The following is a 17,122-nucleotide window of genomic DNA, read 5'->3' on the forward strand; positions in this document are numbered from 1 at the left end:
CACCCTCTTGCTGGGAAAGGCGAGGATGCTGACATGCCCATTCCTGCTTAAGGAAACCAAGGTAGGGAGAGATGGTGGTTTTTACCAGGTCACAGAACCACTCACTGGTCAGTGAAGCCCCACTCAACTCCTAGGGGTAGGGGTAGGTGCCCCCTACCTCAACTCCTGGGCAGTGTCTCATCTCAGTTAAGGAGGCCTGAATTTTTAGGTTAGTGGTTAGATGAGATGTTTATAAGATTGATACAGAAATAAAGTTGTCCTTAAAGATGCAGACTACAGGAATAAAATCTTTAATATCCTTACTTCTGGGTGGGAGACTGAGTGGTTTTTATGTGGAAAGAATTTAAGCTATAAGAGTAAATATTCACATTGGTAATTTGCTGGAAGGCACCTTTCACCTTTGATGTTGAATGTCAGTTACGCTAGCACATGCCAGTTTAATTCCTTTTGGTCCTGTTGGTATGTCTACATTCTTTTAGTCACTTAGGCTGTGAATTGCTTGCCTGGTGGCTCAGACAGTAAAGAATCCGCTTGCAATGTGGGAGACCTGGGTTTGATCCCTGGGTTGGGAAGATCCCCTGGAGGAGGGCATGGCAACCCACTCCAGTATTCTTGCCTGGAGAATCCCCGTGGACAGAGGAGCCTAGCAGGCTACAGTCCATGGGGAAGCAAAGAGTCGGACATGACTGAGCAACTAAGCACAGCACAGGCTGTAAATTGGTGGTGAGACCCTTCTTTTACAGTGCTTTATACAAAGATCAGATCATAGCTTCTGAGAATAGGGACTAAGCTTAGCAGAAATCAGGAATTCAGTATATTGCTATTAAAACTCTTGTTTCATTTATTTTTAATTGTGGTGAAATATAGGTAATATAAAATTTACCATTTTAAGTGTACAGTTCAGTAACATGAAGTTCATTCACTCACATAGTTGTACAAACATCACCATTATCCATCTCCAGAACTTTTATGAAACTGAAACTCTGTCCCTGCTGAATTTTGGCTCCCCATTCTCCCCTCCCCCAGACACCCGCCGTTCCACTTTCTGCCTCTGTGAACTTGGCTTCTCTGGGAACCTCGTGTAAGTGGAATTGTCCAGGATTGGTGCTCTTGTGGCTGGCTTATTTCACTGAGCATAATGTCTTCTGAGTTCCTTCATCCTGTAGTATGTGTCAGAATTTCATTCCTTTTCAAGGCAGAATAATACAGTATTAAGTTTTACAAAGGGTTGCTGTAGTTTGACTTACGGAGGGAAAAGGAATTGTTTCCCAAAGTTGGAAGACCTTCTGTAAAGTCGTGAGATGATCAGGTCAGCACCCAGTTGGCCATGTATGTGTCCCCAGGTTTCCGGTTTCCGTCACATCCCTTTTCCTCGTCCTTCTGTGTCTGGTCTGACAACACCCTGAGGTCTGCCTCAAGTGTGAGGCTGTCAGCGAAGCCCCTTAGTCATTGTATCTTTTTGTTTCACTCATCTCTATGTTGCCTGTTCTTAAGGACCCTATGACTTTTGGTTGTTTTCTTATCCCTGTCAAGAATATCTGACCTTGTGTATTTCTAATGTCAGCATAGAACTGAGAGTTTTGTGAAAGTTTGCTGACTGACTGTGTGTCACCCAAAGCCTGAGTTTTTTCCAGTCGTTAGAATTTTTTCACGCTGGAAGGTGCTGGGATCTCCTGGGAGACCAGGTGACTTACCCCAGGGCAGGGCAGAGCAGGTGATCTGACCGGAGGATCTGTCTGCATAGGCTGAGTCAGGAAGGGCCCAGTGTGTGACCAGCACTCGCCACATGGCAGGCTCTTTGCTCTTTGTCTCTGGAGGCAGTAGACACAGCGCCCTCAGTCCATGGGCAGCTTCCCAGATTTACGCTCTTAAGCCCAAAAGCTGTTCGTAAATAGCTTGTGTTCCCTCTGGAGCTGGTAACAGTTTCTGGAGAGGGTACAGGAAGGTCCGGTTCTTAATTTACCTTTCTTTCTTTTTTAAGAAAATTAAGTAGAGTTGATTTACAGTGCTGTGTTGATTTCTGGTGTACAGTAGAGTGACTCACATATATACATATTTGTGTGTCTATATACACGCACATTCTCTTTCCTATCCTTTTCGTTATGGTTCATCACAATATATTGAAGACAGTTCCCTGTGCTCTACAGTAGGACCTTGTTGCTTATCCATTCTGTGTACAGTAGCTTTTGCGTCTGCTAATCGGCATCCTTGACCCGGCTGCTGTGGCTCCAGGCAGGTGGATGGTTTCTGAGGCCTTGTGTGTTTTCAGTTTCATGAAACTCCAGCCTTGCTTAGCAGGGCCCCCTGGCGCAGGCTCTGGAGGGCTGGAAGCCTGTCTGCACAGTGGCACCCTCCTGGGCTGCATGGGGGCCAGACCTGTCTGTCTACCCTCTCCACATGTAGGGAAAGGGAATGCCTTCTGACTCTTGGCCTGCCTTTTAAAATGTTGCCCTGCTGTGCTGGTTTAAATTTGGACCCTTGTTATCACCGGAAGGCAGGGGCTATATATAAGAAGGATGATGCTCGATGATTATGGTGGAAAAGGTAAGGCAAATTTAAATCTAGGCAGTGGGACCCGGTGTAGCTGGAGCCTCTCAGGGAGCTGTGTCTGGGCCCTAAAGCACATCTCCAACACTTTGATGTATGTCACTCCTGGGGACCAGGGACAGAAAGCAAGCAAGGTCCCTTTTGGCCTGTATTTTTGTTGAGCAGAAACTGCTGTCAGTAGATCTCTCTTTTCAGTTGGACTTCACTGCAGGTCTCTGGGCACCTGCCTGTGGCCTCAGGGGCTGGAGAAGCTGGACCTAGTGATGCCGCCCTATGCATTTCTACTTGCCCCCAGCCCGGAAGGAGGGCACTGTCCCTTTAAGACAGCCTCCTTTGTATGCGCTGGATGGAGCACATTGCAGCTCTGGGTTTCTGCTGGTTAAATCTGCAGAGCAACATTTAAATAAAGAAATAAATAGAGGGTCCCCTTGTGTGGCTTTCCTATTCACAGCTGAGTACAATGATCCCTTGTTGTTGTAGGCTCTTTAATCCCCTTCATTAAATAGGAGCCTTGCGAGGGAATGGTGAGGGGCTGCTGCTGGAATGGTCCCCGTGCTGAAGCAGGACACCTTGTAAATTAACCTTTGCAGGCATGAATTCCCAAGGCCTCCGGGCCCTCTGCTCTGTGTCCTTTCTGTGCAGGCCGCTGCCTCCCTAGCTGCCATTCTTTTCAGGAGAAGAGGGCTTAGCTGCCTCCCTGGCACAGAAGTGTGGCTGCAGCACGTGGCGGTCGGGGGAGGGAGGAGTTGTTTGTTGCTCTGCCATCTGGCCCATCAGCAGATATTTTACAGTTTAACCCCAGTGGCTACGCAGGAGAGCCTGGGCCTGGGCAGAGAGATGCCTTTGCCAGGTGCCCCTGCCACTCCCTCAGAATCTCGGGGTGGATGTGGTGGGTTCTGAGTACCAGCTGTTCCTGTCCTGGTGGTGGCTTGCAGGGTCCTGGAGATGCCAGCCAGGATCCTCGGGACCCGTCTCTCCTTCAGCTCTCCAGCTGTGGTTTTGATTCTTCATGCTGTTAAATGAAATTAAGCATTTTGTCTGTGATTTTTTTTTTTTCTTCATGGGCAATATGAGAATGAAGGCTTGAGTTGAAGATTTGGTGTTGCATTGATAAGTTTAATCAAAGGAAAATAGATTTGTTAAAATGTTGGGTTTTTTCTCATCTCAGAAACAAATTCCACTAGAAAAATGAGATCTAAATCTGCGTTTTTTGGGGAAGTTCTTAGGTGAGTTATTGACCCCTAAAGGAAGCAGTGTTGTGATTTGAGGGGGACTAGATGTAGAATGGAGAAGTGATTTAGAAATCACGGGGTTGTCAGGAGACTGCTTCAAAGTAAATGTGAATGAATGTCTTGCTGATTCCAACTGCACGTGGGCTAGAACACCTTCCATCTATCTTTTCTCATAACCATAGATTAACATTTTTATTTTTCATTAAAAAAAACCCAGTTGTACCTAGCTGTATTTTTTTAAAGCAGATATTCAGGAGCTTATGTTCCCCATCTCTCCCCACTCCCAGACACACCCTTCCCAGAAGCAATCACTCAGAATTAGCTTTCTCTGACTTTTGATCTTCTGGTAGGTGCAGCCAGGTTTGTATTAATATTCTTGTCTTGCTGATTGTTGTGTCAAAGACTCTCTCCTGATTTCCTTCACTCGCAGCATTCTTTCTCTCCACTCTCTCCCTGTCTGATAGTTCATCACAAATGTCTGGCCACTTAATTTTCATCTTTGAGATTTTCACACATTCACAACCTTGATTTCTGTCTGTGGTCTTTCGTGAGTGCCTCCTGCCCCTTTTGTAGGAGGAAACGCAGGGACCCTGCTTGCCCTTCGTGTGCTCCCTGCCCTCCTCCAGCCCTCTCGCCTCTGTCCACTCTTTCCCCACTCAACAAGTTGACAGCTGATTACGTACAGCTTTTGTTGTGGAGCCTGGATGAGCCTCTGTGTGTGCTCCGCTAGCACCGCCCAAGACCAGAGCGCATGCTGCTCATCTCTCCTGGGAGCTGCTCCCAGCACCAAGGTCCTGCCTTTCCGTCCGTGCCTCCCCTTGGCCTGTGGCTTGTACCCTGATGTCCTCTATCCTCTGTTTCTCCTGTTGCCAGCTGCCTTGTTATTCTGCTGAGAGAAGACCCAGCGATGCCTTCTTCCATCGTAAATGCTCCAGCTCTTTCCTATTTTTTCTCTCGTGACCTTCCGGAACAACTGTCCTGTATGAAGGCTAACCCAGAATAGCCGAGTGCGTAGATTCTGAAAAGGAAGCCACCACTGAGAGTTTCCAGTTTGGAACAATAAAATTTGACTTCTCAGGATACCCAGCAGTCTTGAGATACAAATTTTTCTTATCATGGTTCTGCTTTAAATGCACCTTGTTATGGGGACTGTAGTCCTGCCTCTGATGGGGGTGAGACTCAGTGGTGATCTGATGAGGCCATCTCTGGTTCACAGTCAAAGCCTGGTTGTTCATTCCCCCGTGGAATAGCTGTTAAAGAGATGAACTATTACCTAAGATTCTCAAAACCATGTTATATTGGAATGAATCTTTGTTTTTTAGAAGCTCAAAAAGTTAGTTTCTTAAAGGGAACTTCTCATCTTCATGGACTAGAAATTTTTCTGGTTTGTGACGTCCAGAAAAAGCAGGATAAACTCCCTTTAGGCTTGCTTTTCTCTAGAATGGGGTGTGAATCAGTAGAATTTGTGTTGTTTCTGAGTGGTTTTTGCTCAAACTAGAGCTAAGCTGTAGTTAGTTAACTTTCTCCCGACGTAGCTATTGGAATGCTCACCCTGGCTTCCCAGAGACACAGTTGGAGCCTCACGTGGAAGGCCTGGGCTGCATTTAGGTGGTCTGTTGGGATCTCTAGGTGGCTGTGTCTTCCAGCCTTTAGTGTACTGAGAGTGTGTTTCAAACTGCAGTGCACTTATTAGGCTATGAAATCAATTTCATGGGCTAAAGCTACTGTTAGGAAAGTTAAAATAGTAGGAAATGTCAGTGGATATCACATGATGAGAGTATTATTTTGCTAACTGTTGTGTTTGGGGCAGATTGGGTTGTGAAGTCAAATGCATTTCTTAATTGTGGGTCTTGAAGTTTGAAAGACACTTTTCTATGAAAGGGTGGGGGAAAACTGGATTAAAAGGGAGAAGTCAGCTGAGGCTCTAATACAGCTAATTAACCTGTGCTGAGGCTTACTCGTGGTGGTCTCTGCTGTCTTACATGATTTGCATGAAACATTCGGAGAGAAGAACTGCTCGCTGAGGGCAGTAGGTCCAGTTTCAGCAGCACGGCTGGTGAGTCGCGCACCCTGACTTCACTCGCAAGCCGAGCTATTCCTCTGTGCCACCCAAGCAGGAATGTCACACGAGCGACAAGGGCAGTGTTGCTCTCTAGCAGCCTCTGCGAGTGCAATTAAAATACTGTATTTTGTGTACCTAGTTATTTCAACGTGTCATCAATATAAAATAGTATTAAAGAAATATGTTACTTTTTTGTACAGTCTGGTGTGTCTTTACATACACCATACATCTCAAACTGGGCTAGTCACATATCAAGTGCTTACTACCCACACGTGGCCCGTGACCATCATGTCACATGGAGCAGTTCTCACTTAGGCGCCTGTGCGAAAGATGGATGCCCGCAGTAATTCTGATGATAAGAGCTCGTTCTAAAACATTATTCAAAAATGTTCAAAAAAGCAGAGAGAAAAGTCCCCATAACCCCATCCCCGACTTAAGCATTGTTTCAATTTGGGGATATATCCTTCTAGATTTTTTTCTCTGTACAACTAGCCTCCCTGCTCCAGAAGTGGCACAAAACTGTCATTCACATTGCTTTGCAGTTGTCTCCCCGCCCTGCTAGGGTCCTAGACATCGTCTCATGTCGGGTGGATTCAGTGAGGGAACAGAGACCTGGAGAGATTGGTTAACCAGGGGCCTGAGCCCCCCAGCCTGTGGGTGGGGAATGGCTGACATCGTTGCATGTCAGGGTGGATTCAGTGAGGGAACAGAGACCCGGAACTGTTCCTTCATCAGAGCTTTCCTCTGTGATCCGTGGTCCTTTCCAACTTTGGTCAGCCTGAATGGGAGCCAGAGTCTCCCCATCAGTCGGTCATTTCAGACACAGGCTTCTTGCCTCTTCTGTGGTATCTTGTGGTCCGAATTGTATTTATTTTGGGTAAGGTAGAAGCGTTCTTAATAACCTTTCCCTCCTTTTTTGTAGTTCCCAGTGACCTGACTGCAGAGGAGCGCCAGGAGCTGGAGAACATTCGGCGGAGAAAGCAGGAGCTGCTGGCCGACATCCAGGTAGGAGCTGGGCAGCACCTTGACCAGGGGTCTTCTCATGACGCCTTCTGACTTGCTCTCACCACAGTTTGGACCAGGTGCAGGAATTGACAACCAGCTTTGCTCAACGAGGGAGAATGGAATCTCAAAGTGGGGGGTGCTCTGTGAGCTGCACCCAGCTGGTCAGCTGTCAGGCTAGAGTGACCCCAGGTCTTCTGACTGGGACTTCAGGCTAAGCAGACCCACATCCACGTCCTGGTGGCCATTTTCTGGCAGGGCAATTCTAGAGAGAGAATTTCGGTTCTTTGAACTTTAGTTTCTTCTTCTGTAAGATAGGAGTGAAAGCACCTCTTGATACGTTGTCATTAGTTGGATTATTTTAGGCCTTGGGAAGCCATTTCTCTTAGAATTCTCTGTAAAATATTTGGAAGCCCAAGGGCAGTGAAGGGAGGGGGCACACCCTGTAACCCCGAGCTGCAGCGTGTCGAGGAAAGACTGGGTGTGCTCCATGTTGGTGTGAGTGTACTTTGCTGTTACCTAGTTCTTTGAGTCCTTCCTCACTGGTAGATGCTGGAAAAGCATAGCAGTTCTTCACTCGAAGCCCCCTCCACCCCGCCAGTGAACTCTCCACTGTGCAGACCTGCTTCGATGGGGCAGGAGGTGGAAGGCATAGCCAGGAGTGGCGTTCCCTTTGCTGGCCACTTGGCGGCAGTGTTGGCCCAGTACAGGCACTGCTGGCTGGGCAGCTGGGTGCCTGGGGGACTGGTTTGTCCTGGTTTGTCCCCGCTTCAGTGAGCTGCAGATGCACTGCGACAGACTGTCCAGGCAGCTGTTTTCCAGTGGAAAATACATATTTCACATAGTGTATATGATTATAAACTTCTTTCCTAGACTGTAAACTCCTTGAGGTCAGGATGTTATCTTTCTCTTCTTTGTATTCCCTAGAATGATTACAGTCTGGTAGGAACTCAAGAAACATTTGTTGAACAGACGAATTTTCCAGAAATTTTTAGGTTTTGGGGGGCGTTGTCTTTATTTTGTTTGCTCTGTTTTACTTTTTGGTCAGAGCGAGTTACAGGCGATTTTGGTGATTTTGTTCTGATCTGTATCTTCCTCCTGGTGATTCTGGACTGTGTGTTTTGCAGAGGCTGAAGGATGAGATAGCAGAAGTAGCTAATGAAATTGAAAACCTGGGGTCCACAGAAGAGAGGTGAGTCTGTCCTTTTCTGGGTGGTTTTGTGGTTGTGGCATTGCCAAGTGCCAGCCTAGAATTGTGGCCGTGCCACGTGCTTACGGAGAAAGTGCATCTTCTGCCTTCTTTTCTAAGCAAGCATGTATGTAGCCATACTTTCTGCCTTCCGCGCAGGGACTCCTGAATGTGAAGGCTTTTGATGTTTTTGGAAAGGCTGAACTGGAGAACTTGGCAGGTCCCCCAAAATCTTAAACTGCCTTTAAATTGTTGTGTGAACTATTTCTTCTCTTCTCTTATCCACTGGGTTCCTATTTTAGTGTTTCCATTTTTTGCTTTGGGTAAAGGAAAAGCTTAACGGATGCTGCTGATGCAGCTCCAGAAGGCTGGAGGCCCAGTTGTGTCTAGGCATCACTGCAAGCTTGCTTGTGCCTCCCTAACACTTAAGAGAACGTAGAAGTGAGATTATAGCACAAAGTGCCAAGGCGTGTCTGCTGGTTCTTTTTTTCCTTTAACATTCCTTAAAACAATGTTAGTTGCTTTGAGAGTTTAATTTTGAATGAGGTTCCCAGACCATTTTCTAACTGCTTAATGTCGTAAATGGGCTGTTTCTAATTCACTGCATGTCTGTATTTTTCTAAGCCTAAGTCTCCCCGTCTAGCTTCAGGAGACCGTTGGATTTTGTTATTTTAAACTTGTGTGCACAGGGCCATGTGGATTAGTGAAGCTGCATGTCCAGCAGAAACCAGCCAGCTCATCCTGTCCAGTCTCTGCTTTGCCAGTTCTGAATTACAGCTTTCTTACTTGCCACTAAAAAAAAAAAAAAATTGCTGCTTCAAAGAAATGGACAAATTGGTATTTGTCAGAATTTACCATTTCTGCTCTTATAAAAGGTACTCTTAAAAGAAGTGAATAGGGACTACCCTGGTAGTCCAGGGGATGAGACTCTGCACTCCCAATGCAGTGGGCCTGGGTTTGATCCCTGGTCAGGGAACTAGAGACCCGGGTTCAATCCCTGGGTGGGGAAGATCCTCTGGAGAAGGAAATGGCAACCCACTCCAGTACTCTTGCCTGGAAAATTCCATGGATGGAGGAGCCTGGTAGGCTACAGTCCATGGGGTCAGAAAGAGTCGGACATGACTGAGCGACTTCGCCTCACCTCACCTCAGGGAACTAGGTCCCACGTGCCACAACTGAAGATCCTGTGTGCTGCAACCAAGACTCAGCGCAGCCAAATAAATGTTTCCAAAAGGAAATGAATAGGCAGGCTACACACAAGGGGAAAAGACCTGCATTACCTGTATTTGAAAAAAGACTTGTATCTGGAATCTATATAGAAAGAGCACATAAAACTCACTAATAAAAAGACAACTTGACTAAAAAGCAGGCAAAAAACCCCCATGAACGCTTTTACATGTATAATAGACACGTGAAAAATGCTCAGTATCATGAGTCATAGGAGATGCCACTTTACACCCACTAGGATGGCCAGAGTTAAATAGACAGGTGGTGCCTCGTGTTGCTGAGAGCTGGTGAGAACAAGCGGTGTAAACACGGGGGAAAACCGACTGGCAGTTCCTCCTGACGTTGACCGTATACCCCTGCTGTGCCCAGCAGTTCAGCTCCCAGCTATTTACTCAGAAGAAAGGAGAACACACCCACACGCATGAGGGCATCTATAGTGTTTTTATTTAAAATAGCCCCAAACTGGAATTAGCATTAATGTCCCCCAACAGATGAACAGATGAACAGATGAATTCATGAGCTATTAACTTACATAGTTAATATGTAACTATGACAATGCTCTAAAACTGGATTATGGTGATGGTTGCCCAACTCAGCAGACTTATTAAACATTGTTCAGATATGCATTCAAAATGGGTATGTTATATGGTATGTAAATTATACCTCAATAAAATTTCAAAAATGACATGGAAAAAAAAAGAAACCCACTGTAGTAGAAGAAACAAAGGAGCCTAGGACCAGGGTCAGGATTTCAGTTGACCTTCCACAGTTAGACCCAAGTGTGCCTGAGCTTTCCTAGATAAATCTCAGACATCACTGCACTCCACTGACACATGTGGGAGTTATGTCAGTCTTTCAAAAATTCCCGATTACCCAGAGTACTGAAGTGGCTGTGATGGTTGTTTTACAGGAAGAACATGCAGAGGAACAAACAGGTAGCCATGGGCAGGAAAAAATTCAACATGGATCCTAAAAAAGTAAGTGACAAAAGCCAGCAGCCAGAGCCTGCAGTCTGTAAAGTGGCAGTTTCCACATCGTCAGCTGCAGCCTGGGGCATTTGAGACAGCCTCCCTTCCTTTCATGAAGTACAGCTCACGCCATGAGCCCTGCCTCCTGCAGAGCATAGGAAGTACTTACTGGACACTTCCTCTGTGTGCAGAGCAGCCGTACCCAATTCTTCCTGGGCCCCCACCCCCTTTCTGGATGTTCCTGGTGTCTGAAGCACTATTGGTGTCTTCGCTGTCTTTCCAGGGGATCCAGTTCTTAATAGAGAATGATCTGCTGAAGAACACCTGTGAAGACATTGCCCAGTTCTTGTATAAAGGGGAAGGGCTCAACAAAACAGCCATTGGTGACTACCTGGGGGAGAGGTAAGACCTCCGGAGACCCCTGCAGTAGAGAAGGTTAGGCGGCAGTTACCTAGAGAAACAAACTCCAAGATGCCCCGAGCTTTGTCCCAGGACAGGTGGAGGTGTCCAGCAGCTGGTATCCTGTGTTCAGCCAGTACACAGAGGCTGCAGATCTTTCATCTAACATTTGGCTGCCTCCTGGGCTGTGGGGGGTCTCAGCGCTCAGCCTGGGGGCAGCCTGACTGGGGGTCTGCACGACCTTGGATTCTCAGCATCATTGTCTGACTTCTGTCTTCTGTTTCTCTTGCTAGAGATGAGTTTAACATCCAAGTTCTTCATGCATTTGTGGAGCTGCACGAGTTCACCGATCTCAACCTCGTCCAGGCCCTACGGTGAGTATGTTTGCAGCCAGTACCTTGTTGAGGGAGACGGGTCTTTGGTTGTAGATCTGTCCTGCACAGTTCAGTTCAGTTCAGTCCAGTCCAGTTGCTTGATTGTGTCCAACTCTTTGTGACCCCATGGGTCCTGCACCACCTGGTGTTTTAGTGAAGTTGTACCTTGGGTGGTGATTTGAGTATATGTGATTGAAATGATTGGATGGTTCAGTTCAGTTCAGTCTCTCAGTCATGTCTGACACTTTGTGACCCCATGAACCACAGCATGCCAGGCCTCCCTGTTCATCACCAACTCCCAGAGTTTACCCAAACTCATGTCCATTGAGTTGGTGATGCCATCCAACCGTCTCATCCTCTGTCATCCCCTTCTCCTCCTGTCTTCAATCTTTCCCAGCATCAGGGTCTTTTCAAATGAGTCAGCTCTTTGCATCAGGTGGCCAAAGTATTGGAGTTTCAGCTTCAACATCAGTCCTTCCAATGAACATCCAGGACTGATCTCCTTAAGATGGACTGGTTGGATCTCCTTGCCATCCAAGGGACTCTCAAGAGTCTTCTCCAACACCATACTTCAAAAGAATCAATTCTTCGGCGCTCAGCTTTCTTTATAGTCCAACTCTCACATCCATACATGACCACTGGAAAAACCATAGCCTTGACTAGACAGACCTTTGTTGACAAAATAATGTCTCTGCTTTTTAATATGCTGCCTAGGTTGGTCATAACTTTCCTTCCAAGGAGTAAGCATCTTTTAATTTCATGGCTACAATCACCATCTGCTTTTGGAGCCCCAAAAAATAAAGTTAGACACTGTTTCCACTGTTTCCTCATCTATTTGCCATGAAGTGATGGGACCGGATGCCATGATCTTCGTTTTCTGAATGTTGAGCTTTAAGCCAACTTTTTCACTCTCCTCTTTCACTTTCCTCAAAAGGCTCTTTAGTTCTTCTCCACTTTCTGCCATAAGGGTGGTGTCATCTGCATATCTGAGGTTATTGATATTTCTCCCGGCAATCTTGATTCCAGCTTGTGCTTCCTCCAGCCCAGCGTTTCACTCATGATATACTCTTCATATAAGTTAAATAAGCAGGGTGACAATATACAGCCTTGATGTACTCCTTTTCCTATTTGGAACCAGTCTGTTGTTCCATGTCCAGTTCTAACTGTTGCTTCCTGACCTGGTTAAAGGGGGTTAAATTGAAAGCAAAATTTGTAAAACTCTTCCTCAGATCTTTCAGTTAACGTTTGGAAATTGATGAATATTTCCACTTTGAATCTTTCCCAATTTCACTCAAGAAAATCGTTTAAATTTCTTGCCCTGGAACAGGAAATAGGTAGTGTGCCCTTCGTTTTAGAAGGAAAAAAGTCAACATCTAATTTTTTTTTGCTAAATCTAGTCCCCTTGTGCTTTTTGAGAAATTGTAATTTGGTATTTTCATTGCTGTTTAACAGTAAATAATATCATGTTTTGTGTTGTTGTTTAGGTAGGTGAAAAAAAATCCAGAATTAAACCTGTTGGCCGCGGGTTTCTGTTTGACTTAAAGGGCTTAGTCATGACTGCTTTGATAGAAAATCTCTTTTCCTGCTATGTCTTTTTTTTTTTTTTTCTTTCTGGAAATTGGAGTTCTTTTAATTGGAGTTCTTATGTATCAGTCTGAAGAGGCGAACCATTCTTTTGAATAGGAAAATCTTTTTCTTTTTTTTTCTTTTCATAAATACATTCCCTCCTATCAAGAAGACAGAGATGTGGAGTGGTTAGCCTGCATCTGACAGAAGGCTGAAGCCCCCGACATCTCCCTTGGCTGCAGAAAGCTCTCACACACAGGGTGTCCCCCCCAGTGCTGTAACACACCCTGTCTTCACCCGCAGGCAGTTCCTGTGGAGCTTCCGGCTGCCGGGAGAGGCCCAGAAGATCGACCGGATGATGGAGGCGTTCGCCCAGCGCTACTGTCAGTGCAACCATGGGGTGTTCCAGTCCACAGGTGCGCGCGCGTCCCCTCCCGGGGCTGGCAGCGCCTGCCCGGCGCTCTGCTAGGCACTGGGCCATCCCAAAACCAGAGGGGTTGGGTTCCTGCCTAAGAACATCACTTTAAATGGTGTTTGTAATGGTAAAAAGTTGGAAACTGTCCACATCTGCCAGTAAGGTAGTAGGCGTCTAAGTAAGGGCACCTCTGAATTATGAAGTGTACAACTATTAAAAATTATGTTTTTATAAAGAGGCTTTATTGACATGGAAAAATGCTAATAAGATTGGCCAAAAAGCAGACCTCAAAACTGTGTATCTGTTGTAATTCTGACATGTTACAGTATGTATCTCTGAGGTTCATATTTTTAAAAAATTTATCTATTTTTTAATTGAAAGATAATCACTTTACAGAATTTGGCTGTTTTCTGTCAAACCTCTGAGGTACATTTTGTGATACATTACACATAGTCACATTTATGTAAGAAAGCAAAATAAGTTATTCCTAGATAGTGGGATTGTAGGTAGTTTATATGTTCTTTTTCATATATTGTGCTTTTCTGTACATGTTCTTCTTTTACAGTCTGAAAAAAATAAAACCCTTTTAAGTCGTGAATGCTTTACATTCTTTCTCATGCCTTGCCCGTTGCAGTTAGAGTGTACCCAGATGTGTGGATTTTGCTTACTCTTTTGAGAGCACTGCTTTGCATTCTCAGTCTCACCTGGTGCTTCTTGTTCTTTCTGGTGGGATGTTTCTGACTGGATTTTGTTTTTCCCTTTTAGACACTTGTTACGTCCTCTCATTTGCCATTATCATGTTGAACACCAGCCTGCATAACCCCAATGTCAAAGATAAGCCCACCGTGGAGAGGTTCATAGCCATGAATCGAGGCATCAACGATGGGGGAGACCTGCCCGAGGAGCTGCTCCGGGTGAGCTCAGCTCTCCTTCAAGGCCATGGGCTCAGGCGATGCTGATGGACGTGGGGTTAATCCAGTGTCTGCTCGGACCATCCACTCAGCTACATAAATTGCATTAAGAAACTAGTAGCGAGGCCCAGCGAGGAATCAGTTGGGGAGAGTGATCTGTGACTCTGAGACCTAAGGCTCAAGTGGAGGTCAGGCTGCTCTCGCATCTCTCTTGCTCCCTGGCTAGGCCTCTGTCTCTTTTGTCTCTGGGCACTGAAGGCAGAGGGGTTCTCGTGCCACCAGTGCACAGCACGCAGTGGTGCTTGTTGCACGAGTGACGGAAAAGGCGGGGGGAGAGGTCTTTCTAGGATCGGAGACATGCAGCGTCATCTTTTCTTCCAGAATCTGTATGAGAGCATAAAAAATGAACCCTTTAAAATCCCCGAAGATGATGGGAATGACCTCACCCACACTTTTTTCAACCCAGACCGAGAAGGCTGGCTATTGAAGCTCGGTAAGTGATGCCCTCTGGGTCAGGGCTCCTTACAGACGCTTAGAAAGGACGTGTGTGTGCACACCTGTGCATGCACTATGGGGAAAGGGGGTTTGGTACAGGAGGCTTTAAGAAGAGACTTTGGTATGAGTTCCTACTGTTCTAACAGAATTGCCTCCCAAAAGACAGTGAATGCATGGCCAGCGCCCCACGGGACACACAGACTCCTGGGGACAGACTTGCCCACATAAATATTGCCCACGGGTATTTGCGCTCCACGTTTCCTCTCTGGGGTGGATTGAGGAGGGTTCGTTTTCAAGGCGGTTCCCCAAGGACCTCGTCCTTTTCCCTCCCCAGCCCCCCTGACCACTGGGAGGGTGGCCAGCTGTGCCCATCTCTCTACTTCCCATCACAAGTTTGTGCCCAGTGCTCCCGCCTCCCCCACCCCCAGTGCATCATCACCTCCTTCTGCATCTGGCTCCCCACAGGCAGCGTGCATGGCAAACCCAGGGCCCTGGCTGCAGCGCAATCCACGGCACTCTTACTCATTCTTGGGCGCTGGTTTTTTTTCCCCCCTCCTTTCCAATCCAAATCAGCCACATTAATGATTTTGTTCATCCAGAAAAACTAAAAATTGCTCCCGTTCGCTCTGCCAAAAGTGAGCTGGTATTGCTGAGCTGTGTGGCCATGATCTGCCATCAGAGGGACAGGCGTGACCAAAAGGACCAGTAGGTTTTTACGCACACTCATCTGCATCTGTGACTGTTTCATTGACAGTTTCAGCATGCAGAGAGAGCCCCCAGACATAATGATGCTAATTTTTGGCCACTGAGAGGGCACATTCCTCTGTTCTCTTTTCCCTTGGCCTTTTGATGGGTTCCTGCGTTCTCAGAAGGTGTCATTGGAATAATCCTCCTGTCACCATTCCAGCTGTAGGTCCCAGTGAGATTAGAAGTCCTTATTATACTCTAGGCTGTTACTGACACATCTGGGAAGTGCTGAAATGGAATCTTCAATTTTTGTCTCGTTCAGGAGGGTTTGTATCCCCTTTTAAAATCCTAAGTCCTTGTGTTTATACATAATGACTTAATTCATAAATTCTCCTTAAAGCACTACCTCACTGATCAGAGTTTTTAATGTCTCTCAAATTGGTCAGCATACCATATATATTTTAGCCAGTAGGATCTTTGAAGGCAAGGCTCTAAAATTACTTACCCCAGAGGCAGCCACTCTACTCTGCCTCCTGATTGCTAAGTGGACAGAGTTAAAAGGAAACCTGCTGGAAATGTTAAGAAGTATATCCAAGTTTGGGTTTGCTTTCCCCTCCAGTGAGATTTGTTTAAATGCTAATACTAAGTGTTAGCTTTGACAGCCCGGATACTAAATTTAGAGCAGTATGAAGATTATCTTGGTTCTTACACCATGATGACATGTAAATTCATGAGACATCCCATATTTTTAAAGAAGAAAAAAATTTAACTAAATGTGAAACTCATTTTTAGGTCATTGCATTACTTTTTCTGAACCTCCACCAAACCCTCCTAAACTCTTCCTGTCGTGTTTTCATCGTAGCACACTTAGAATCACCCCTTCATGTGTGTGCCACGGAAGGCGGGCCTTCCGGCCGTCTGTAGTTGTATGTGTATGTCTGTGTACGCATATAACTGTAAGAATGTGTATTCTTGTGTATACACATATGTACTTATGTATTCACAGGCTTGTGAGTGTGCATTTTCACACAACACTTTAAAAAGGAGTAGCCATCCCAAGAGAGACATTTAATTTTTCCCAAAGTGATCTTCACTGTGTTTGCTCTGGATTCTGGATATAGTAATAAATGTCAGCTCGGTGAGAACTGATCGGTGGCATCTTTGGGGCCAGGATTTGGGTGGTGCCTCAGATCTTGCCTTTACCAGGTAGGGCATGGCAGACGAGGCAGGCCCCTTATTCCCACGCCCGACAGCGGCGTTTGCCCCGTGGCTGTTTTTATGTCCCCATCCCCCACCCCGGCAGACATGAATGACTAATACAGTGCACCTTAAGATTAAGGAGTCGGGTTTAATTTCTTTGTTTTAATTTTCTTTTCTCCCTCATTTGTATGTTTCCATGATTTTGGCTCTCCTTTTCCTTGCCCCAAACTCCAGGAGGTATGTAATCCCCTCAACCCTGCTCGCTCGCTCTGCCCAGGCCACTGTAATCGCTGCAGCGTTTTCTTATTTTTGTTATTTTTGGTTATTTTGTTTTTTAATTGCTGGTGGTAGTGTTAATGCTGCTTCTAACTTAACCATACAGTCCCTCGGGAACTGGTCAGGCTTGGGGGTGTGGAGGGATTTTCATCTTTCCCTGGTAGAGGTGGTGCACGGTGTGTCCAATAGCTGGGCCCAGATGTGGAATAATTTGACCTTTCCTGAGGGCAGTAGTGTAAGAAAACACAGTAAGAGCGGGTCTATAAAAGCAAGCAAAGCAGCCACTGGATTCTCTCTTGGACTTTATTGGTCAGGCGGACGCTATATTGTTGATTCAAATTGGCACCTATGAATTTCCGAGATTTCTCAAATGGAGAAAAGGAGGAGGAGAAGGAAGTGACTCCCACGGCCGTGTGCTTCTGGCACACCTCCCATGACCGGAGAAGCAAACTAGGAAAAGAATTAAGTTAGACAACGTAGGACATTTGCCTTTGCATGAAAAAGGGAAATGATGTTTCTTAAACTCAGAATGAGGCCAAGTAAAGTTTTAAAAAAAAGAAGACAAAAACCCC

At 46.0% G+C, this 17,122-nt stretch overlaps 1 protein-coding gene across 3 annotated transcripts in view; it reads left to right on the forward strand.

Annotated features, from left to right (window-relative positions):
- The window catches only part of CYTH1 (cytohesin 1), a 77,665-nt gene that overhangs the window by 49,476 nt on the left and 11,067 nt on the right, over nt 1-17,122 (forward strand). For 2 of the 3 annotated variants that reach the window (XM_018063679.1, XM_013972475.2), the window contains exons 2-9: nt 6,764-6,846; nt 7,971-8,035; nt 10,170-10,236; nt 10,511-10,629; nt 10,920-11,000; nt 12,870-12,982; nt 13,747-13,895; nt 14,274-14,386. In XM_018063679.1, coding sequence (XP_017919168.1) covers nt 6,764-6,846; nt 7,971-8,035; nt 10,170-10,236; nt 10,511-10,629; nt 10,920-11,000; nt 12,870-12,982; nt 13,747-13,895; nt 14,274-14,386 — 790 coding nt within the window. The remainder of the gene's footprint in view (nt 1-6,763; nt 6,847-7,970; nt 8,036-10,169; nt 10,237-10,510; nt 10,630-10,919; nt 11,001-12,869; nt 12,983-13,746; nt 13,896-14,273; nt 14,387-17,122) is intronic. The other variant, XM_013972474.2, reaches the window with a different exon arrangement.

Source organism: Capra hircus, chromosome 19 (genome assembly GCF_001704415.2).
Source record: "Capra hircus breed San Clemente chromosome 19, ASM170441v1, whole genome shotgun sequence".
Lineage (NCBI taxonomy): Eukaryota > Metazoa > Chordata > Mammalia > Artiodactyla > Bovidae > Capra > Capra hircus.